Here is a 24458-nt window from a genome sequence, read left to right as displayed (position 1 = left end):
ACATTCTATCATAATATATTAATTTAGCATTTCATATTACATGTAATTGAATAAACAGCTGGTTAGTCCATTAAAATTCTTGATTGATGAAATATAAAATTATGCCTTCTAATCATGTATATTATGGTAACATTAAAATTTACCATAATATCCATAATAACTGGACATGTAAAAAATGACAGGAATTATGTTTAGTGCCATGGGAAAAAGGGATTATTCCTTAAGGACATAATTTGTTACAGATACATCTGATGAGATTTCTCAGATTTTTATAACTCAACTTACTGTCTTCAGTGATATTTATTTCCAAATTTGTTTAACTTAATGACCATAATTTGTTTTAATATCAACTAACATTAATTTGATGCTTTTTATTTGTGGTAGGTAATATAGTCTTTTGATTGCAAAGGGAGATAACTGTGAAGGAAATTGAGTAATAGCAGAATAACAGTACGGTTACAAAATACACTTAGAATATCATTAATATTTCTATTTCCCTTTAGTATAACTAAGGTATAAAATGAGATGTGTCCTGTGCATGTGCCAATCAGTGTCCTTACGTTTCTGCAAAAAGATTTTTTCCCCCTCCCTAATAACAAATTTTTTTAATATTCTAGAATATGTTGCACTTGCAATAGTACCTGAAACATTCTTTGTGTACGACATTAAAATATTCATGCGCAAAAACTATGACCACTAGTTAACTGAATTATAAAATATCAATCTTTATTTCTACAAATAAAAAAAAAGCACGAGACCAGCTCAACTTAAAAAGTTTTCATCTGAGCACTCTGGAAATTCATAAACAGTACAACAAAATAAAGTTCATTTTTAACAAATGCATTGAAAGTTTATTTTTAATTTATAAACATAAGACTGGTACACCAATGAGCAAACTGTGTCCTTACCAATCACTTGCATGCCAATATGAAAAATGATAACCAGTCTTGAAATGAGACCCTGCCATTGGTCAGCATTAAATCTGCATTCAAAACGAACCAATCAGATGCTATGGTTTGTGACTGGTTATATGTTTTTTTTCAATTTTTGTAATGTTCTTCAATTTTTGTAAAATTGTGCCATGGATAAAGACATTACAATTTGCACTGGGTACCAGTCTTCCTGAAATCAATGGTCAAGGGAAATGCTTTTACAAGGGACAAAAATTGTCATGACAGGTCATTAAGTGCATGCTGGACAATACATGACATGTGACTTACTGACTCCACGGCATTCGTCACAGCTGGGCCCGCCTAGTGAGTGAGTAATATAAGACATTTGTTACTATAAACTTTATAATATAATTTACAGAAACAACTTTGAAAATGCGCCTGTTCAGTTTTCTTACATCTTATATTTTGGGAAAAACACTTATATTGTTTATTACAGAATATTTATTTAATGAAGAACCTTACATCATACTATTGTAAAATACTGTTGCTAACTCCTGTGGAGGACTTAATATAGCTATAGTTTGCCATGTAAAATATTGTCACCAACACTAGTTGAAGACTTAATGGCTATATTATGCCATCTTAGCAAATCCCAGAAAGTGCATTTTCAAAGCAATTCAGTGCATTTTACATATAAAGTTAACTAAGAATTAGATATACATGAACATATTGATCACAATTACAACATAAATATGACACAGTCAACACCAAGCCATTGCTGAACAACAGCTGTAAAGTAAACCTTGCAGTTATGTCAGTTTTCAGAGCATTAAAAGTATATAATTATGGGCAGTTTTCTAATTAATTCCTGTTCCTGGTAAAGAGACACTGACAATTTAAAGGTCATTTTTTGATGATTACCTCCTTTTAAATTCTTTAAGGCAGGAGAGACACACACACCTGAGTAAAACCACCAAACTTCTGTATTCTAGGTGGATAACTTGGTAACAGTAGCGTTGATGAAGTTAACAATGAACAAACAGCATTGAGGGACAAGTGGTAAGAATACATCCACCTTAACAACTTAAGCCACAGAGGCCTACTAAAGCAATATCAAGTAAAACTATGCTCACTATAACATGTATAACTATGTAAAAAAATATATCAAAAAATTATTCCATTAAATTTGTAGAACTGCTGAAATTTTAAGACACTATTATTATCAACATCAATGCTTAGCAATTCTTTTTGTTGATTTCTATAACATATTTCTATTGGGTCATCATGCAATGGTAAAAAAGGCTGAAAACTCATTCATATTTGCAAAGTAATGTTAAAGTTAAAATCATTCAATATTCATGCTAAAGTATATATCATAACGTCTATGCTATCATATACAATTTTCTTCTCTACATTGAATATCTATAATCAATAGGTACTCAACATTGTAACTTGAACACAATAACCCTAAGTTACTATATTACAAAACATTTAAGGAATTTTTATTTCATTTCTTCAGTATATATATATATTTTGTTTTTGATATGTTATTTCCCTTACCAAAATGACTTTAAGTGACTTATATGTTTCTTATATGCAACTTATACTTGACCTATAAGAGAACTATAAGTTACATATAAGTCACTTATAAATCACCGAAAAACCTGTCTAAGTCAGTTATGGTATATGCTACATATAAGTCACTTTTGGCCATTTTTTCCCCAACATATAAGTCACATACAAGTCACCTATAAGTGCCTTATACTGGTGAAGTTTGAAGTAACCAGTTTCTATGTTAGATATAAGTGAAAACTTAGAACTTTTGCGAGACTTTTTATTACTGTGCAAAGCTGAAAAAATTACTAAGTACAAAAACATGAGAAAATTGGTAAAATTTATTGAAGTTGATTTGTAATTCTTTGCTTTAACACAATGGGTATCAAAAATACTCAGAATTTAAAATACTATAATCTTAGACCTTTAATCACAAACAATTAAGTTTTTTTTTTTAAATGTTGCTTATTAATTTTTAAACACAGCTGGGGGGTTTTTAAATAAGATAATAGAAAAAAATGATTATCAATTAAGTATATTACCTGTAAAAAAATTTTGGCACAGATTCTGTGCGGAATTTGGACAGAAATGGCATTCAATCAGTGATTTCTAGGCTACCATGGACAGAAATGAAATTCCCCATGTCATTTCTTTTCACAAGGAAAAATATTTCACATAAAAGTCACCCAAGCATAATTCTACTCTTGTTTTTTTTCTAACTTGAAACAGACATTGAAATCTATATGTTTTTACCTACTGTACTTCTTACAGACCTAATTTCGCTGAAGTAAGATATTCTAACAAGAAAAAAGAGGTGTATTTTTTTTTTTTAATACACAAGTGTTATTTTTAAGACATTTAGGCCTAGTGTATTTTAGATATTTAAACATTAAAAAAAAGTGCTTGAAATAAACAGTTTATATTGCCCTTTTAATCTATATAAAATCAAGGAACCAATATGCCTGAAGATTGCTTATATTTTCTACATCCACTGATACACCACATAGATCAGAGGTCTGATAAAACTGGCCACCTGCCTTTTGCCACCATATGTGCATGACTAATTTTTTGACTGGTCATTCCTACAAATCAGACTGTTCCATGTGATTATTTTGGGGAAAGATAACAGTTCCTATCCTGAATTTGTAAAAAATGACATTGCATTTTCTTTTTCAAAAATGTATAATGATTTTTAAACTTTACAATCATATCTATTAGTTATTTGATTTTTTTTCACATTCAATGATTGTAAGATAGAACTGATGAGTGCTTTGATTTTTTTGGATTTACCCTGTTGCACATAACATTGGACCTGCCCAGGTACACAGTTGTAAGTCTGAAACATTTAGGTTAGCAAGCTGGTGGAAATCACAGAGAATCTACTTGATGTTTTAGGAAATTTAGAGATATTGTTTTGTTTAAGATGTTTAAGTATAGTTATGGTAAAATAAGAATGACAAGAAGAATCACCTTGGACAAGAAGATATACAACAAAAATCAGGTAAATACCTTTGAGTTACATTTATGCAGAATTGATACAGGTTTATATATTAAACAATCAAAGTAAGATGGCAGCAAACTAAAATTTGTAACTTGAGAAGATCAAGGCCTGTTTTTTATTTTAGATTTACTAATACTTGTAATTGATTTAAATTAGATTTTTAATAGTCAAATTAATTGAATTATTAGAACTAATAGTACAATCAGTAGTTTTATGCAGCTGAATAAGACAAGGTCATCATAATCATTTAACATTTTATTGTTGTTTTCAATGGAGATTTCTGATATTACATTTTACATACATTGCAGGCTATGTGGGGACCAGTTCTTTACTTTGAGATGCCAGGTGAATAATGATATGCAGTATTTGAGCCTGAAAAAGGTATGTTTTTTTTTATCTCTATACTTACTGCTCTAAATCTTTTACAGAAAAGAGCATAATAAATGTTGTTGCAAATAGTGCTGTTAATCAATTCTTATAGAGACTTTTAGCAATTCTTAAACAACACTGTTGACTTCTGCACAAAAATGAGATACTGTGTAACTTAGTATTTTGTATATGCATAAGCATAAATAGCTTTAATATAGTTTGATGATATACAAATATGAAATAATAACTGCATTTACAATGGTCGGAATTTTTTTCCACATCTTTTTTAATTAATTATGAATTTTATCTTTAAAGGTGAACACAGCCACATGAAGTTCTCCGAGGAAAAAACAGAATCAAGAGCACTGAAACAGACATCAATAAAAGAAATAGTAGTTTGAATAATCAGAAAACATTTGATCAAATTTATGATTTGAAAACAGTTCCTCACCGACAGACTTCCAGCAAAAATAATTGTATAAATAAAGTGTTTGATTCCAAGAAAACCAGTAAAAAACAAAAAACTTGCTGTTACAAATGAATATTGTTTTTGTTAAAGTGAATGTAAGATGATTGAACTGAAGGATATGTATGTTGAATTTTGTATTTTGCTCATTTATATGACTATGAATATAAATTAATAAACATTTTGAAATTAAATTACTAAACTTTTTATTTTTATTTCAAGCTTTTTTGACATCAAGCAACATATATGCGACTTACATGTGACTTATATGTTACTTATTAAGTGACTTATATTAAGTCACTAATATGTAACATATAAGTCACTTATATGTAACATATAAGTCACTTATATGTTACTTATAAGTTGAGCATATCTTTGACTTACATGTCACATATATGTGACTTATATATAACTTATACTTCACTTATATGTCAAAATGCCAGACATATACTGCACTTACATCTAATTTGCATTTAAAATACATATACTTGACTTATAGGTGAATTGACTAAGTGAAGTATAATCTACATATAAAATAGCCTATAAGTGACTTATAAGTGCATTCCGTAAGGGTTTGCTGTTTTAAAGTCACAGTACAAGCATCTAATCAATGATTGGCAACCTTACGCATCTGTGTTGATGAAGAAAACACCTCATCATACTTCAATATATATACTTTTATTGACTATTTGCTAAAAAAAGCTGAAGCAAGCTGTACTCCATAGCTGCTACCACAACGGGACCTATTGTACAAATGTCAAAAAAAGTAGAGCAGCCGACACACCTTATCAATATCACCAGATAAAAAAAATTTCTACCATAAGCATTTATTAAATGAGCCGCGTCACGACAAAACCAACATAATGGGTTTGCGGTCAGCATGGATCCAGACCATTCTGCGCATCCGCGCAGTCTGATCAGGATCCATGCTGTTCGCTATCAGTTTCTCTACTTGTTATAGGGTGTGTAAGCGAACAGCATGGATCCTGACCAGACTGCGCGGATGTGCAGGCTGGTCTGGATCTATGCTGGTCGCAAACCCATTATGTTGGTTTTGTCATGATGTGGCTCAAATATCATAATACCTAACACAAAGATTAAAATACAAAGAAAGATAAGCCAGTTCTATAAATTGAGCAGTGTTAGGATTTAACCCTTATCCTGCTTCAACCAAAATTGATCAGCCTTTGCCACCAGTATAGAACCAGTCCAGCCTGCACTACCATGAAGTCCGACCACTGGCTCTATACTAATGATTGAACAAACTTCAAATTTCTATTCTGAATTACATATACAATGTATTCAAAATTGATAAGACCAAAAAACTAACATGCAACTTTCTTTGGCAAACTTTCTCATATGTTATTGAACTGTTACTAATACTGGGAAAACTGGAGAAACACAAATATCATATACCCTACTGAAAAGTTAGAAGTTAGAACATAACAAGATTAAGTTTTATGAATGGAGACTGGAGTAAATTATAATCATAGAGTTAAGTAGACAGTAATTAAATATATGTAAACATGTTAAAGATGAAACTAAAAGGTCCCTCAACATGACAAACTTAAAAAATACTGCAGTCTCAGTTTTGGGTTTGAGCCTCTTCATGGACAGCAGAGGTAAATGCAAACTACCATAGTATTGCAAGCCCCTAATTACAGTTTAAAGGGACTCCACTGAAGTTTTTTTTTTTTTAACAAAAAGGGACATCTGTACTATTCAATGTAAGTCTGGAGAAATATCTTGTGTGCAAAATTTCAGACCATTATCTCATCCCGTATTTCCAATAAAAGTATGTTAATTGAGCAAAAGGACACAAAAATAAGAAGCATTAAAATAGTCTCCACTCAAACCAAGCTAAGAATTGTACACACAAAATTAAACTTTCCATTAAATTCCGAAAAATTGTATAAAAATTTAAATTTTCCATTTCATACCAATGATATTTCTTTATTACATTTTGAAGATATTTCCAATTTAAGTCCTTTACTATTTCAAATTGTATGTTTTATGGCTTTTTGACCTCAGTGGAGCTCCTTTATCATTTTAATATGTAAATAATGAAAGTTTAGAATTTGTTCATAATACAATCATGTTTTATGATCATGAATACCTCAATGTGACACCTGCATCATTCCTTTATAACAAATGTTCAATCCATAAAATAGTTTCACAAAAACAAGCACATATAGAACACTGAGGAGTACAGAATTTGCCATACAATAATTACAATGTATATTTATATAAAATCTTTCATAATGTTTACAAAACAATATTATTCCATTAAGTTACAACACTGAAAAGTTTGAAAAGTTTCAGAATTTTTAAAGAACATGCATCATTCAATTTAGCCTAGATGAAAACCAATACAGAGTATTGTCATATGCACCAGTTTCATAAGCAAGTCTTAAAGCAAACAGTTCCCTTCTTCATTTTTTTCAAAATGTACAACTCTTGCTTCATTTCATTTCACGGGAATCCATTGATATTAAATACTTATCAAATTAAAAAAAAATGTTTTTCAAAACAATAAAAAACAAGAGGGCCATGATGGCCCTGAGGTCGCTCACCTGTATATAGCCCCCCCCCCTCGGCCCAATTTTTACCCAAGGGCTTTTATTTGAACAGACTTGGTAGATACCCATAAGAAGATGTTTCATGCAAAACATCTAAGTTCTAGCTCATTGGGTTTTTTAAAAGAAGATTTTTAAGTTTTTACTATACACATATAGTTAAAAACAATGACACCCCTCGGGCAGGGCCAGTTTTGACCCCTGGGCTTTTATTTGAACAAACTTTGTAGATATTTACTTAAAGATGTTTCATGCTTAATATCTAAACTCTAGTTATTTGGGTTTTTTCAAAGAAGATTTTCAAGTTTTTGCTAATAAGCCAAATATCTTAGCTCTAGCTCTTACAGTTCTTTAAAAGAAGATTTTTTAAGTTTTTACTATATGTATATAGGGAAAATCAATGACCCCCCGGGGCGGGGCAATTTTGACCCCAGGGCTTTTATTTGAACATACTTGGTAGACACCCATTAGAACATGTCTCATGCTAAATATCTTAGCTCTAGCTCTTTGGGTTCTTTAAAAGAAGATTTTTTAAGTTTTTACTATATGCATATAAGGAAAATCAATGACCCCCTGGGGCGGGGCCAATTTTGACCCCAGGGCTTTTATTTGAACAAACTTGGTAGACATTCACTAGAAGATGTTTCATGCCAAATATCTAAGCTCTAGCTCTTACGGTTCTTTAAAAGAAGATTTTTTAAGTTTTTACTATATGCATATAGGGAAAATCAATGACCCCCCCCCTGGGGCCGGGCCAATTTTCACCCCAGGGCTTTTATTTGAACTACCTTGGTAGACATTCACTAGAAGATGTTTCATGCCAAATATCTTAGCTCTAGCTCTTTGGGTTCTTTAAAAGAAGATTTTTTAAGTTTTTACTATATGCATATAGGGAAAATCAATGACCCCCTGGGGCGGGGCCAATTTGGACCCCAGGGCTTTTATTTGAACAAACTTGGTAGACATTCACTAGAAGATGTTTTATGCCAAATATCTAAGCTCTAGCTCTTACGGTTCTTTAAAAGAAGATTTTTTAAGTTTTTACTATATGCATATAGGGAAAATCAATGACCCCCCAGGGCGGGGCCAATTTTGACCCCAGGGCTTTGATTTGAACAAACTTGGTAGACATTCACTAGAAGATGTTTCATGCCAAATATCTTAGCTCTAGCTCTTTGGGTTCTTTAACAGAAGATTTTTTAAGTTTTTACTATATGCATATAGGGAAAATCAATGACCCCCTGGGGGCGGGGCCAATTTTGACCCCAGGGCTTTTATTTGAACAAACTTGGTAGACATTCACTAGAAGATGTTTCATGCCAAATATCTAAGCTCTAGCTCTTACAGTTCTTTAAAAGAAGATTTTTTAAGTTTTTACTATATGCATATAGGGAAAATCAATGACCCCCCGGGGCGGGGCCAATTTTGACCCCAGGGCTTTTATTTGAACAAACTTGGTAGACACTCACTAGAAGATGTTCCATGCCAAATATCTTAGCTCTAGCTCTTACAGTTCTTTAAAAGAAGATTTTTTAAGTTTTTACTATATGTATATAGGGAAAATCAATGACCCCCCGGGGCGGGGCCAATTTTGACCCCAGGGCTTTTATTTGAACAAACTTGGTAGACACTCATTAGAAGATGTTTCATGCCAAATATCTAAGCTCTAGCTCTTAGGGTTGTTTAAAAGAAGATATTTAAAGATTTTTCTTTCGGTTGCCATGGCAACCAGAGTTCTGCATGGAATTAAATTCTTTGAACAATTTTTAAAGGTGACCACCAAAGGAACATTCCTGTGAAGTTTGGATGAAATTGGCTCAGTGGTTTATGAGGAGATGTCATTTAAAGCAAAAGTTTACGGACGGACGACGGACGGACGACGGACGGACGGACGGACGCCGGACGAAAAGCGATCACAAAAGCTCACCCTGTCACTTTGTGACAGGTGAGCTAAAAATGAAAACATTTTTTTTACAATTTTCATCAAGTAAGTTTTCAGCATTTCTGATTGGTTGACAAAAATTCAAATTACAGCCAATCAGAAATTTCTAACATAAAAACAGAAAAGAACTGTTCTGATTGGCTGTTACAAATGTCACCAATATTTTAACTAGCCAATCAAATAACTCCTTAGATACCTCAATAAGAACAGCCAACCATTTTGAAACAGATGAACATAAAATTGTTTCTGATTGGCTATCATTATTTTTTGTAACAGACCAATCAAAATCTGCCAAACAAGTATCTTTTTTTAGATAATTTTGATTACCAGCAGACTAAATATGATACAAACTTGATGATTGTAATACTTTAGAAGTTTGCATAATTTTTCAAAGACAATTTCTGTCTTTGGGCATTGCAATTTTTTTTTAAAAAAACATGTCCAAAACTAAAGTTGTACTGAAAATAAGTGAAGAAGGATAATTAAATATACCCTATGAGTCATGATATCCATCATGCCTTTGGCTTCCTTCATAACTGGCCCCGCCTACCATACAAACAATATTTACCATAAAAGCTATATATGTGTTGTATATACATTTTATATATATATAAATATATATCATATCATATTTAAGACAACATTCTATTCCTTTACTTTCTTGTACAGAATGTAAGACATATTTTAATATATATAATTAAAATAAATAAACAATATATAAGAGGTATCCTGGTACCTTTCCACTTGCTTCTTTATACAAAATCTAACATAGTTACTACATATATGTATGCATATATTATCATTAATACACCACTCCCTGACTTTAATGTACAAAATGTACATATTATCATGAAATGGCATTATTTTACAGCATAGTTAGTACAGTATTGCAAATATAAGCTGGTCACTAATAAACAATATCAGTTATATTGTACTGTGTAAAAACAGAATAAGTGATACACATATTTAACAGGATTAAAAATATATCAATATATCAACAAGTGGATGCAAATGTGAATATTACAAAAATAGAAGAATCTATTTATACACTCAGTGATCTTGATCCCTTCTAAGGGTTCACAAGTTATAGGTCTATAAAAATGCCAATCAAATATCGAACATAAATATTATACACATCGCAATGTCTAATGAAAACCCACATGGCAAACGTGGAATGGAATCCTTTCCTGGTGTGAATTACAACTATTCAGCAGTAAAACCTCTTAAACGATATTTTACAATAAAATATACTAATATTAAACATAAGGTTACATCTTTCTTTCTTAGACACTAGCAAATAATTATCATAATTTTCTTACCTTAACTTTAAAGTCTGACCAGACATCTTTACCACCTCTTTGTAATTTTTTACCTTGTTTCTGAAAATAATTATTCACTTTATTTCTCATAAATTTTGACTAACATTTATCACAAATCAAGCAAATAAAAGTCATTTATTATTTACATTGAAATAGTCTGACTTGATGCCATTTTGAAATGAATGCCAAACATTAGATTGGCCTTCTTTTCAGAGGTTATCTGACTTGCCAATTCCAGTGTGGCAATACCACGTGACAATGACGTCATTTTCGGCATCATTTCCAAGACAAATGTTGCTCGATTCAGAAAAGAAAATAGCCGTAAATATTTTATTTATGTACCAACTTCTTTGGGATATACACCAGTCTACGGGGAAAAATATAAGCTTTCCACAGAATATTGGATCTTCGTCAGTTTATAAGCCGTTTTATCAAACACTTTGCATAACTTTGGAAGTTGCTTGTATTATAGCGGGCTTCAGTTGCAAGCTATTTCGTTTTCTGGCGTTATTTGGTCTACGCCATGATTAATAGGTCAGGTTTACATCAACCGGGGGTACAGACAGCAAAATCCTACCATATTATGTTCATATGTTTATTATTTATGGCGTAAATCTTGCCTTTCTCTTCAAGTGTCAATTCTGGCACCAGTTCCAAGTCGAAAAAAAGGACTACAGTTTAAAGCAGATTTTAGAATCCGTTGCAAATGCAAAGCAACATGCCTACCATTCTCTTTCTATAATTATGTTAACCATGAAAACATTTTATTTACTATGCGATTTACATAAACACAAATGAATATTTAAATGATTTTTACTTGCTGCGCTATAAGTGATTATAAAAGTCGTAATATTGTTGTCTGTATTTGTAAAGAAATTGATTTGCTCTTTAATCGTTGTTCTGTCACGGTAATGATTATGAAAAATCTATTAGTGTCATGTAGCAAAACTAAATGTGGAATATTCAAAATAGAGAGAAAACAAACCCTAAATATAGCCCAAAACGGCAAAATTGAAAATGTTGCAGGCTCGGTTTGACTTAGCTAGCCTGTCCAATGAACGTGCATTTCCAGGATCACTTCCATTTGTATGCTGTGAAAAGGGTCACGCCTCAACGCGGCAATTTTAAAGTCAAAGGTTATTCTTTTGTAAAGAGTTATTTATACGTATAACCATATAACCTGTAGTAATGTTTTACCATGATAAATTCAGCTTTTTAACACAGTGGAAATCGTTGATAAAAAATATTTTTTACATCCTGTTTTCATACCTACGGTAACCGTTTTTCGTGAACTGGATATAACTTCGTTCACTTAAGAACACTAAACACTATTTATTTTATTATTGCATTTATTTCTGTTGATAAACTGCATATCTGACAAATTGAGTTAATTATATCAGTCAACCCAGCATTATCAGAGAACTCACCAATACACAGTGTAAAGAGAGGAAGGGAACGGAATACTTATGGTTTGAAAACATTTAAATCGAGTAGAATTTTTAAACAATAATGTCTCTTTCAACTGAATAAAAACGATAGGGCTATTTGGGACTATTTCTTATCGATGTGGTCATTAGCTGTAAATGCATGGATTATTGCACGTGGCATGACCTGCAGATGTCCTCAACAGGACTTTTGTAGCATTTTAAGATTTAAAAAGGACTACATATTAAAATCTATAAAACATGATAAACATAATGCATATGCCAAATAAGTGAATTATCTGATATGTAAATAAAGAAGTAAGTCTTTTGACAGTTGAAGGATAAAAATTGAATATACTCTTCAAATATAATCGTAATTTTACTTAGCTTCTGTTAGCTATCAATTATTCAATGGACGCATCAGTGTCATGATTATGGACCCCAGTCATAGATCTTGCCGGTGTTGCTATTACAGATGTTAATGTAAATATTTATATAATTATTAATAATCATTGTTATTTCCGTCTTTTTCAATGTTTTGTTTCAAGAAATTTGACTGTAATCGATGGCTGTTGGTTTGTAAAATCAATTATCTGTTTACTATTTTCTACTTTGTTTACTCCACGTGGCGTCCATTCTCGTTCTTTATTGGCGACTCATGGCTATTTTGGGCCTTTTTGATAAATAGAGAATCATAAGTAATGCAACTAAGTAACAATACTATCAGGTTTACACAGCAAAGTTCCAAGTTACATGAAATGCTATTTAAAATTGTTCTACACAAAGAACAAAATCTGACTGATGATGAAAGTTCTATAGTTTAATAAGCATAAAATGTTTAACGTCATGTTAATGCGCGTGACAATTAGATTCATGATTTTAATACCGATGCATGTGAATAGTAATTCAAATTGTGATTTCGTTTATCAAACTTTATAGAAATTTATAATACGGCAATTCCAGAAAATATATATACCTTTTAAAAGTATCTCTTTTGAGTACAGAAAAACCTATTCATCACGTTTACGAGTGTCAGTGTTTGTCAGTCACACTGACAAATTGCCTTAAGTGTTACAACACTCGCGTTAAAGTGAAACCCTTTCCGTAGCAAACAAAAGTTGTTTTTTTTAATTTTAACTCTTTCTTTCACTGAGAGCACATATATTTCTTATCAATTTCGCCAGTGTGAAATTGAATGAAACACATTTTACTACATAGGATAAGATGAGCAATACTTTAAACATCTTCAAAACGAAACCAAAATATTATTTTTCGACAGGACTAAATCTACGTGATTTCACGTGCACTATTGTGATAGAAATAAGTGTTATTGCTTTAAGGAACAATCAGTTTTTCCACAATTTCTCTGTGAAAGATCAACAATGAAAAACTAAATTGCAGAAAGAGAACGGTAGGCATGTTGTTTCTCATTTTTTGCAACGGATTCTAAAATCTGCTTTAAACTGTAGTCCTTTTTTTCGACTTGGAACTGGTGCCAGAATTGACAATTGAAGAAAAATGTAAGATTTATGTCATTCATAATAAAAAAATGAACATATTTAGGTAAAGTTTTGCCTTCCGTACTCCCGGTTGATGTAAACCTGACTTTTTAATCATGTCATAGACCAAATAATGCCAGAAAACGAAATAGCTTGCAACTGAAGCCCGCTCAAATACAAGCAACTTCCAAGGTTATGCAAAGTGTTTGATAAAACGGCTTATAAACTGACAAAGATCCAATATTCTGTGGAAAGCTTATATTTTTCCCCGTAGACTGGTGCATATCCCTTAGAAATTTGTACAGAAATAAAGTATTTACGGCTATTTTCTTTTCCGAATCGAGCAATATTTGTCTTGGAAATGATGCCGAAAATGACGTCATAGTCACGTGGTATTGCTACACTGAATTCTCTTCCCAGAACAGCCCAATCAAACCAGCAAAGTGTTTAACCACATTTGACTAATCATGGAGTCACTGAACTGAACCAGGTTAGTAGACTGTTTTGTCACATCAAATATACAGAATATTATGTTGTAGTAGCTTTCTGAGGCTTTGAATTTTGCTACGAGCAGCGGTGGAAAATCGATATCTCGCGAGACCGAAGGTCGAGCGAGATATCAATTTTCCAATGTTGCGAGTAGAAAAATACATAGCCTCAGTAAATTACTACAACATAATTTTCCTTTTATTATATACCTTTTTGTTTTATTCAGAAAAAGAAATGTAATTGTCAAGAAATAAATTCATGACTGACGGATGAATACGTAATTCTTGGAAAACCGGCCACGCCTTTTATAATTTTGGTTCCCATTTTTCCAAATGCAATGTCATACAAAGCTAAGATCGAAACCAATGTCAAAAATAGTCTGACACTTCCATATACGGTACCATATTTGTCACTTACATAATATGAAAATTTCTATCTGCGCTACAAGATTTGCGTGTATTCTAGGGAGAAAATTTATAGGTATATAATAAAATGCAATATACTGGAGTGGGATTTGAGCCTACAGCAAAGAGATGTGACTAGTGATTCAAACATAATTCCATCAACATATTCCTAACCTTTTAAATGTTAAGTAGAAATAAAAATAGCCTCACCTTCATTTTACCGAGCCATTCATTATATCTAGTCTGAGCGTTTAACTTGTCAGCATGTATCAAGCACTCTTGTTCAAATATATCTGCAAAACCACGCCCACAATTCAACATCTCCAGTCTATCATTTATAAACTGAAAAATGATGATAAAAAAAAATCGTATGGAGAGTCACCAACGAAATATTTCAATAGCTTAATGTTAAAAAAAAAAGCCGCTAACCCTTCCAATTCTGACTTAAAAGACATAGGATGATTGTATAATAATATATCAAAGCCCTTAGCCCTAAATTTTCACTTTCTGGCCAGCTTAACCTAATTAAGTGAAACTATTCCATGATTTGCAATGTGAAGATAATTAACGAAAGCCCCTAAAACACTGTTCATTGAGTACATACTACGGAGTATCTGGGATCCACCAGACGCATAATCCTGCATCAAAATACCCACAAAAAGTCTATTTTGATGCACTATTCTTTACCCTATACAATGCATAAAAATAAAGTACTGGTTTATAAGATTATGCTTAAAATCATAATAAAACCTTGCAGTACAAATGTTTGCTACATTTAAGATATGATCAGTAAATATTTCAGTATAGTAAGGAAATACACTGCTTAAATTAGTGTTTGAAAAACTTGAATAAGAGGTTGGACCCCTTAACATCAGTCGTTGGACCCCTTTTATTACAGAGCCTGCATCCATTGGACCCATGAAATTCAAAAATCTCTGGAGTATGTAACAAACCTGTTGGAAGATTTGCAGGTGAAGCATGTTCTCCAGGAATGGCTGCATAGAGACTGGCCGAGACTGCACAAATGCTTGCGGATTGAATGTGATTTCCTCCCCTTCATGAAACATAAGGGCATCTCTGTAACCACCTGGTACGGAAAAAAGGAGCCATTATTAATTATGCTTGTAATATTGTAAATCATTAACATAAGATAATAAAGTCATAAAACAAGTCAAACATAATTTTAGAAGTATAAAAGCTAAACAAGTTCACAAGAATATAATTGATAACAAAACGGTTGATTTAATAAAACAAATCTTTCCAGAAACAACCATTATGTTATGAAAACAACATATTTTTAATGTTTTTTTTTTTTTTTTTAAATTTTGATAAAATATTTCATCAGATATATCTATATACATTTTAAGATACTATAAGATTACTTACCTATAAGTTTGACTAGAGACATCATGAAAGTTTTAGAGATGATATCACCTGACCCTTGCATGGAATTTTTCACTTTATCACCCTTCAAATGACGTTTGAGGTAGGATTTCTAGAATTCAAAATTATAACTTAAGTAATTATACCTATCTAACTATGCATAATAGAAACAAGAGCTGTCGGTAGGACAGCAACGCTCGACTATTCTTAGTGCTTGATAGTAAAAAAAATGCTTGATACAGTTACCTCCTCCTGTTTACAGGTTGGGGTAATGATGGTGAACAAGTGTGCAAAGTTTAAAAGCCATAGGTCAATGGAGTTTGAAAATATTTGAACTATTACAAAAACTTTAACGTAAATTCTAAGTCAAAAAAGGGGCATAATTCTGTCAAAATGCTTGATACAGTTACCTCCTCCTGTTTACAGGTTGGGGTAATGATGGTGAACAAGTGTGCAAAGTTTTAAAGACATATGTCAATGGACTTTGAAAATATTTGAACTATTACAAAAACTTTAACGTAAATTCTAAGTCAAAAAAGGGGCATAATTCTGTCAAAATGCTTGATAGAGTTACCTCCTCCTGTCTACAGGTTGGGGTAATGATGGTGAACAAGTGTGCAAAGTTTCAAAGACATATGTCAATTACTTTGAAAATATTTGAACTATTACAAAAACTTTAACGTAAATTTTAAGTCGAAAAAGGGGCATAATTCTGTCAAAATGCTTGATAGAGTTACCTCCTCCTGTCTACAGGTTGGGGTAATGATGGTGAACAAGTGTGCAAAGTTTCAAAGACATATGTCAATGGACTTTGAAAATATTTGAACTATTACAAAAACTTTAACGTAAATTTTAAGTCCAAAAAGGGGCATAATTCTGTCAAAATGCTTGATAGAGTTACCTCCTCCTGTCTACAGGTTGGGGTAATGATGGTGAACAAGTGTGCAAAGTTTCAAAGCCATATGTCAATGGACTTTGAAAATATTTAAACTATTACAAAAACTTTAACATAAGTGGTTACGCCGACGCTCGGGTGACTACAATAGCTCTACTTATTCTTATCGAATAGTCGAGCTAAAAAACTACAGATGTGTAAATAAAACAGGAATGCTCCCTCATTCCCCTGCTTAATATCATAACACCTTACTACATTTATTTAAAAAATCAAAACCTCAACTATATCATTACAAAAAACCTTTACCATACTGATATACTTTTTCAAAACCTCAACCATCCTATTTTTAAGCCTTGAGAATTATCACAAATGCAAGATCTACTATATTCTTTAGTATACATTTATCTTGAACTTTATGGGTACTCTATAATAGATGCTGACCCTGTCTCTCCCGAGATGATATCAATTAATAATACAGTAAAATGCCACCTAGCCACCACGCCACAAATAGGACCACGCCGCTATTACGGGCACTTTTTAAAAGTACAAAATATTTGCCTTCTTTATTCATTGAGAAAAATGACCAGTATACCGACCACGTCTCTAATCCGGCATAACGACCACTTCTGTCAGACATTTGTGTGTATTTCTTATCAAAACATTAACCTGTATTACGACCATGCAACATAATGGCCAGACATCACTTTGTGTTTATTGCCCCCAATTAATTGTCGTAATCTTCCCTCTGGCGTAAACAAATACACCGGGTCAAATGAGGTCATTGATATATATCGATTGATTAGACGCTTGCTTTACGATGTATCTTTAGCATTCAAGTGTCAACATGATCAGTTTAAACCACTTCTGGCTAATTAATCTGATCAGCTATGGTGTGAGAAACGATTAATTTGTCAGCGTAATTAGGATGTGATCAACAGGTAAATAGCATTTAAAATTGTTTGTTGTGCATCACAATTTATAGCAAGTATGGTAAAAATTGCTAATTACACCAAATTATCAGTTCATGTGTGCTTTATTTCGATATGTAATTAATGTATAAATCATAATGAGAGTCATAACTATATCAATACCTCATATTTTTCTTCTAAAGGGGAAGCCGTAAATTAATATTTTCATCATATTAATATTGTATCATAATTATTATCATGCATTAAAAATGTCTTTTGTTTAAAAAAAATGTGTTTCTTTTAACTCATTTAATTAAGTACATTTACCATGTGCATAAAACTATACAAGGTATACATTAAGTTAAGTTGGACTTCGTCAGCTGTTAAAGTGACTTATTCACTATTAAGACCAGTTCACTATTAAGACCACTTTGAGTCAGTCCCGTTAGTGGTCTTAATAGAGAGAATTTACTGTACATTAGTAATTGTTACTATTATATATTTGAATATAAAATCTCTAAAATAACTTATAAATGAATACTAACCATTAATCATTAAAGAAAATCAAAACTTGAAAGTCACGTCATCTTGCTATGTAATTAGTAGTTTACTTATGATATATGTAATTGTATACATCATGAAAGCTTATACATGTACTAGTATATGACTCTTTTAAGGAGTTAGTTTGTAAATAAAAGATTTCTCTCTATGTATATTTACCATTTCATCGGGCAGATTATGTACATCATCATACTCTGTACTGACAGTGTTTTTATCTGCATCAATTATCACAGCATCTCCTAGTTCTGCAGTTTGAACTTTCTGTAACAAAGTATATATACACCTCAATTATTTCATACCACATACACTAACAAAATTAATCATAGAAAGAATATGTATGATAAGATGTTATCATAATATGATAATGTTAAGCCAAACATATCTTTTAGTTATCCTGTAATTGATCCTGCTTTAACCCTTAGCCTGCTGGCGGCAGTTGATTCTAGCATTGCGACATATACAGACCATGAACAGCCAGCATATCAGTACCCTCTGATCATAGTCTGCACAGTATGGTTTTCAGATCATCAGATCCTTAAGCGTAGCGTTATTTAGAAGCTAATTTTGATAATAGATAAATTATTCAGAGTTGTAAGTGTAAGATCAGTCCATTTCAATATCAAATGCACAAAAAATTGAGCTACAAACAAGATAAAGCCCCATCAAACTGCATGTAAGTGCAGACTGGCCTCGCTTTATACTAGAGGCAAAGGCTAATCTAACTTTTGAGTTCCTGCAGCTTTAGTGTGAACAGTCGGACCACACAGATGTACAGGTTTCAAACTAGTGGTACAAGTCATTATTGTAGCTAGAATGGAAAGGGTTCAGTACCGAAAAAAACTTCTATATAAACCGTAATTCATGGGTGAAAGTTGGAAATTTTAAAAATCCTGAATTTAGCAGATTTTCTATAGTTTTACATAAGAAATAGAAGGCTTTCGGCACACTGAAAATCCTGAACTTCAGAAATAGTCCTGAAAACCTTCACCCGTGGTATTAAGTTATTAATAACTATAAAATATATTTTTTATACCTCCATTAAGGTTGTATGGACACCAATCACAAATGGCATAGGGGCACTGGAAAAAAGAAACACACCATTTAATACAAATGCTTGTGCTGAATTGAGAAAAAAAGGTTACCTCAGGACTCCAGTCTTTTAAACAATAAAAAGTTTTACCTACTGAATATCAGATTTCTTTACAGAGAAGACAGACTTTGCTATGCATTTGTTTAAGTGACACTGATAATTATATTAAACATAAGTTGTGTGATGTTCATCAGAAGAAATGATCAAAGATGAAATTCTCTCAAAGGCATTTTTATTGACCAACTCTTTACAGTGCACTATTTGTAATATACGAGGGTAATACGGTGCATTACTTATCCCAAATTTTATAGCCGGTTCATTTTTAACGCCAATAGAAAATAATTCACACATATAACCGTTAAGTCTATTATTCAACATTACAAAAAAACATTTACAAAAAATTTACTCTAGTTACTTAGAAATTTTCAGTATTATCGACATGGGTTTGAGTTGCCGGCGCAAGTCAAATAATTTACAATTTGTTATGAATAGGCTGAAATTAATTACGTATATTTCAAATATCTGATAATGTGTCTGCACAATGTCACATTGACATCCTCTGCTGCTATGTTTAAATTATCTCTGACAATTTAAGTTAAATAACTTAAGAAACAAAAAAGATACGAAAAAATGAAAATATCTCATACAAAATAGGAAAGTTGGTGACGTTCAAAGAATATGCGGCACAGTGAACAGGTCACTCAGGTTTCATGACTATTTCGAGATGACACATGTTACGATTTTCAACAAATATACCAAATAGAACAGTTTAGCAACATATCCCGAGCCCTTGTGTACAAAAGGCATGAACGGAACCAGAGTGTTGCGCTACAAAAAGCGAAAATAAGGAAAACACGGATAGGAAGACCGATCTTCGTCGCCTATTTCCTACGGCTAAAAATAGGTGTAACGAGACCGGAAGTTCGCGTATAGCAAAAATTAATGTATGCCATCCATGGATTCAACAGACATTATTAACCACATGATTTAAGTCAGAAATTGACGATTTATGGGTACCATTACTGCATTGAAAGCCATTGAGAGTATTTGAGAAAGGCGCCTTATATAGATTTAACACCGTCTTCGACGTTGAACGTGCGCCGCGATTCAGTTAGTTGCCATGGTGTTTATGGCATATTTTTGTTGTTTGTTGATATTTTTCTATGAAAATTTGTGAAAATGTTTAAATTATATGGGTTTATAATATCTTAAAATATCAAATTCGTACCTGTTTTATTTAGCTTTTTAACAATCTTGTCACAGAATATTGGCACAACCCACGTACTTGTAATTTCATCAAATCAGGCATGCCGCCTACCATATCTTATCTAATCTATTTTAAAATTTCAAGACAGAAATCTTTTCTTAGAAAATTTTAGTACACTACAGCCTCTGTAGAACAATACTGTTTGGCAAACAAAATATCTGATGCTGAAAGTTGCTCCAAAGATTATAATTCATTTAAAAGTCTTTGGGATTAACTTTGTTGATTGATTGGGTTTTACATCACACCAACAGAGTATATGCCATATGGTTCCTGCTTTTCTGGTAGAGGAAGACCTCAGGTGCCCTTCCATGCATTATTTTAGACACAAATGGGCAACTGAGTAGAACCACCGACGTTCAATAAGCTAGCTGGATAGCTTCATCACCATAAAAGCATTCAAAGTCCCTGGTTAGATTCGAACCCACAGTGGTGAGTGGTTCGAAGTCAATGACCTAAACTAATAAGCCACGGACGCCCCTTTGCTACTCTAAATTTTATCATTATCTAGTGGCAATAAATGTGTTATTACACTACTTACGTGAGATAGTCTATGAGGAATGAGGGCAAAACTGGAATGAATAAATGTTGCCTGAAATAAAATACAACACAATGACATAAAATCCTTTACTTCACATCAGTCATACATGCATAAAGATCAAAGGCAACTTCTAAATAATAATCTAAAAATGCACTGAAAAATATAAAGCAGTAAAATCACTAGCAAATATTCTAAGATGCTTTGTACAATACTGTTTAACTTTGTTGTCAAATATATTTTTCAGCTCCCTCACAATTACTTATAACAATATAATTTGAGCTGTGTCATGACAAAACCAACATAGTGGGTTTGCGATCAGCATGGATCCAGAGCAGCCTGCGCATCTGCGCAGTCTGATCAGGATCCATGCTGGCCGCTATCAGTTTCTCTACTTGCAATAGGGTTTGTAAGCGAACAGCATGGATCCTGATCAGACTGTGCAAATGCGCAGGCTAGTCTGGATCCATGCTGGTCGCAAACCCATTATGTTGGTTTTGTCATGACACGGCTCATTATATAGTATTGTAGATAAATTGCTTAAGCTGTTTCTTCTCATTAATAGACTCAAACCAAGTCTGCAATTTTGAATCTACTTGCTATTGTTTTCCTTTTCTAACAGGCTTTCCTGGATAACCAACAAACACAATTTCTGAAGTGACAGACTACTAATCCCACATTATATTTTCAAATCAGCAGTGAGAGACATATGACCATTTGTCTCAATGTCCGAGATAAAGATTCACTGAGAAATTACACCTGGCTAGAAGATTGATCAAGTGACCCCTCTGTTACTATTACAATACCCTCCCTTATGGGCTAAGCAGGCAGACGGAAATGATTTTTTTATATACATACCAGTACATAGGATATAGTAGGCTAGCAGCTGCATGGACGACGGCAGTTAGTCGACTCAACTTCTTCGATGTGACTACTATACGTCTTTCATGTAACATGCTGAAACAATATTGTTACTATGGTAACGTAAAATAAACTTTTTTCCTGCAATTATCATGTTATCATATTTATGAATTAAGCTGGCTTCCCTTTTACTTCTTTACAGTCTAAAGTTTAATTCAATTTGTCCACACGCCAACTATATGCATCTGTTTCCTGAATTGTACACTGTGCGTAAATATATCAATAAAATAAACACAACAAATTGGAACATGATAATTCATTTTCTTCCTCAAAATTGGTATTATATCATTGCAGGAAAACTCCAGCAATATTTTTTATCTTGTAAAATAAAACTGATGACCTCTCTCTATCTTTGATTTTCTTCAATTCAATAATTGTTATGCTGCATTCAAATCATTTACTGTCAAGTATTTTACAGTGTCTTTAGATTCAATAAAAGTACAAATACTGTGTGTATACAACAAGTACATGTATATACTTTTCTACAATCAGCCTTGAAGAATAATTCTTCATGCCTTCAATGAAGAAACCATGGAAAGGAAAATGTATGTGCAGTGTCCACAACACAGACTGTCAAACATCAGGAAAGCAATACTAAATCTTGCTTGGCTGGGGTTATGCAGCATAATTGATTTCATATAACACATTATTATGTAAATCGTAATCTTATGTTTATTAGATTAAGAATGAGTCTTTACCTTGCAAAAACTATCATCATATTTTCTATGTCTACGGCATTATAATACTCTGTTAAATTTCTCTGAAATATAGAAAAAGAGAGTAAAAATCATATAAATATACAATAACCTTTTAATATTAATTCATCTTGAACTTTCAATTATGATTTACATGGAGAAAAAATCATTTGTTATATCTTGTTTTCATTTTTAACCTGTAACCTGCTAATATTGTGTAATGGCTTTGCCTTGTTTTATATTTGGAACAGTCCATTCAAAGTTTAAGGGATTTCAAAATACAAAATTTGCCTCTTCAGACTACAGGGATTAACCAGCTTGTCCAGGTCTATATTTTTTGGCAATGGCATTATTTTCGGTTCCAGCAGGTTAAATGTAGCGATAAATAAATAACACGCTTACATAGAGGAATATATCCTCTTTTGTATATAGATCTGTCTGTTAGATATAAAAGGGTTTTCAATGACAATAAAGAAATGAGCCGCCAAAAACTTAAAAGTGTGGTCAAACCAAATGACCAGTGCAGGCTACCCTGGTGCTGTAATGCATTAGTTTGCATCCAATGCCCAGTACCACTCTATGGGTTAAGATTATGTGACATAAATCAGACTATTATAATGATAAACAAATTACAGATGTACAATTTCATATCATAAAGATAACAATATATGTTATCCGGAACTGGGCAAATGTGGGGTTTCCCAGCTAATCTATAACATACTTTTACAGTTAAAGCTTCACAACAGATTAGTTAGCCTGTTGCCATTATTTTCGAAGTTGTTACTGTAACAGTGTTTGTACCTATGTGTATTAGTTGGTAAAAACCCAAATATTCTTAATGCTGGCTGGAGTTTATCTATTTAGAAACCACTGACTTCTTTAACTCTCTGAATAAGTTTTAAATGGCATCACTACAAGACTCGCACTTAACAAAATGGCACAGAGACCCAAGACTTAGAATTTAGCAAAGAGTATTAAAAACGTACTAAGAATTTTGATAAATTAAGAAAATTCACATATATTTCAAGGAAAATGTATTGTTAACTAAAAAGCAATGCATCTTACACTAAGTGGAATGGATGGCAACTTGTTGGCTTCTGGAGCTTTGAAACTGAACATCTGAAAAATAAAATAACAACTGGTATAAAATTGTGTGCAATACACAAGCAAGTTTCTGTCACATAGTTTTAAGTTAGGTCCATTTTTAAATTTGAGGTAATCTTTATTTGAAAAAGAAAAAAAACAAAGAATCCAATTTACAGACTTTGATCAGACTGCATGGATTTATAAAGATACAAATGGCCGCATTGATATAAGTATCTAAAGTGAAAGACAGACATGCAGAATTTACCTCTTGGCCAGCAACGACAGTGACTGGTACACCAGGACTCGGGACTTCATGAGAATATGCTGCCCGCAGCATATTTGTGACATCGTTGTCCTCCGTTCTGTTGGTTATCTCGGCAAGAATGTTTAAGAAATTATAGAATACTTCAAACCATGGCAGGAAACTGTAAAACAGAACATGATGTTTGTGTTGCATTACAATACTTTGATGACTTTCAGGGAAACTATTTTAGGTCAAACTGTAACATAAAGTATGCTTCCATTATTTGAAGAAGAAAAAAGTAAGGTATACTTAAATTACTCATTTATTCTTTTTATAAGATAAAAATACTACATGTATAAATAGGCTTTTAAGACAAAAATAAGGTAAATTTCATATTTTTTGTAAGACAAAAGAATATAAACTTTAAATATTATTAG

At 32.4% G+C, this 24458-nt stretch overlaps 1 protein-coding gene across 2 annotated transcripts in view; it reads right to left on the bottom strand.

Annotated features, from left to right (window-relative positions):
* The window catches only part of LOC132757637 (DENN domain-containing protein 1B-like), a 55335-nt gene that overhangs the window by 19561 nt on the left and 11316 nt on the right, over positions 1 to 24458 (bottom strand). For both annotated transcript variants that reach the window (XM_060748964.1, XM_060748965.1), the window contains exons 6-18: positions 24043 to 24202; positions 23757 to 23810; positions 22695 to 22756; positions 21934 to 22032; positions 21079 to 21129; positions 19217 to 19262; positions 18343 to 18444; positions 15823 to 15931; positions 15390 to 15523; positions 14647 to 14778; positions 10621 to 10680; positions 9794 to 9847; positions 1221 to 1253 (exon numbers count right to left, since the gene is read on the bottom strand). In XM_060748964.1, coding sequence (XP_060604947.1) covers positions 1221 to 1253; positions 9794 to 9847; positions 10621 to 10680; positions 14647 to 14778; positions 15390 to 15523; positions 15823 to 15931; positions 18343 to 18444; positions 19217 to 19262; positions 21079 to 21129; positions 21934 to 22032; positions 22695 to 22756; positions 23757 to 23810; positions 24043 to 24202 — 1096 coding nt within the window. The remainder of the gene's footprint in view (positions 1 to 1220; positions 1254 to 9793; positions 9848 to 10620; positions 10681 to 14646; positions 14779 to 15389; positions 15524 to 15822; positions 15932 to 18342; positions 18445 to 19216; positions 19263 to 21078; positions 21130 to 21933; positions 22033 to 22694; positions 22757 to 23756; positions 23811 to 24042; positions 24203 to 24458) is intronic.

Source organism: Ruditapes philippinarum, unplaced genomic scaffold (genome assembly GCF_026571515.1).
Source record: "Ruditapes philippinarum isolate M1 unplaced genomic scaffold, ASM2657151v2 ctg591_1_1_1_1, whole genome shotgun sequence".
Classification (NCBI taxonomy): domain Eukaryota; kingdom Metazoa; phylum Mollusca; class Bivalvia; order Venerida; family Veneridae; genus Ruditapes; species Ruditapes philippinarum.
This window is presented reverse-complemented; position numbering and strand designations above follow the sequence as displayed.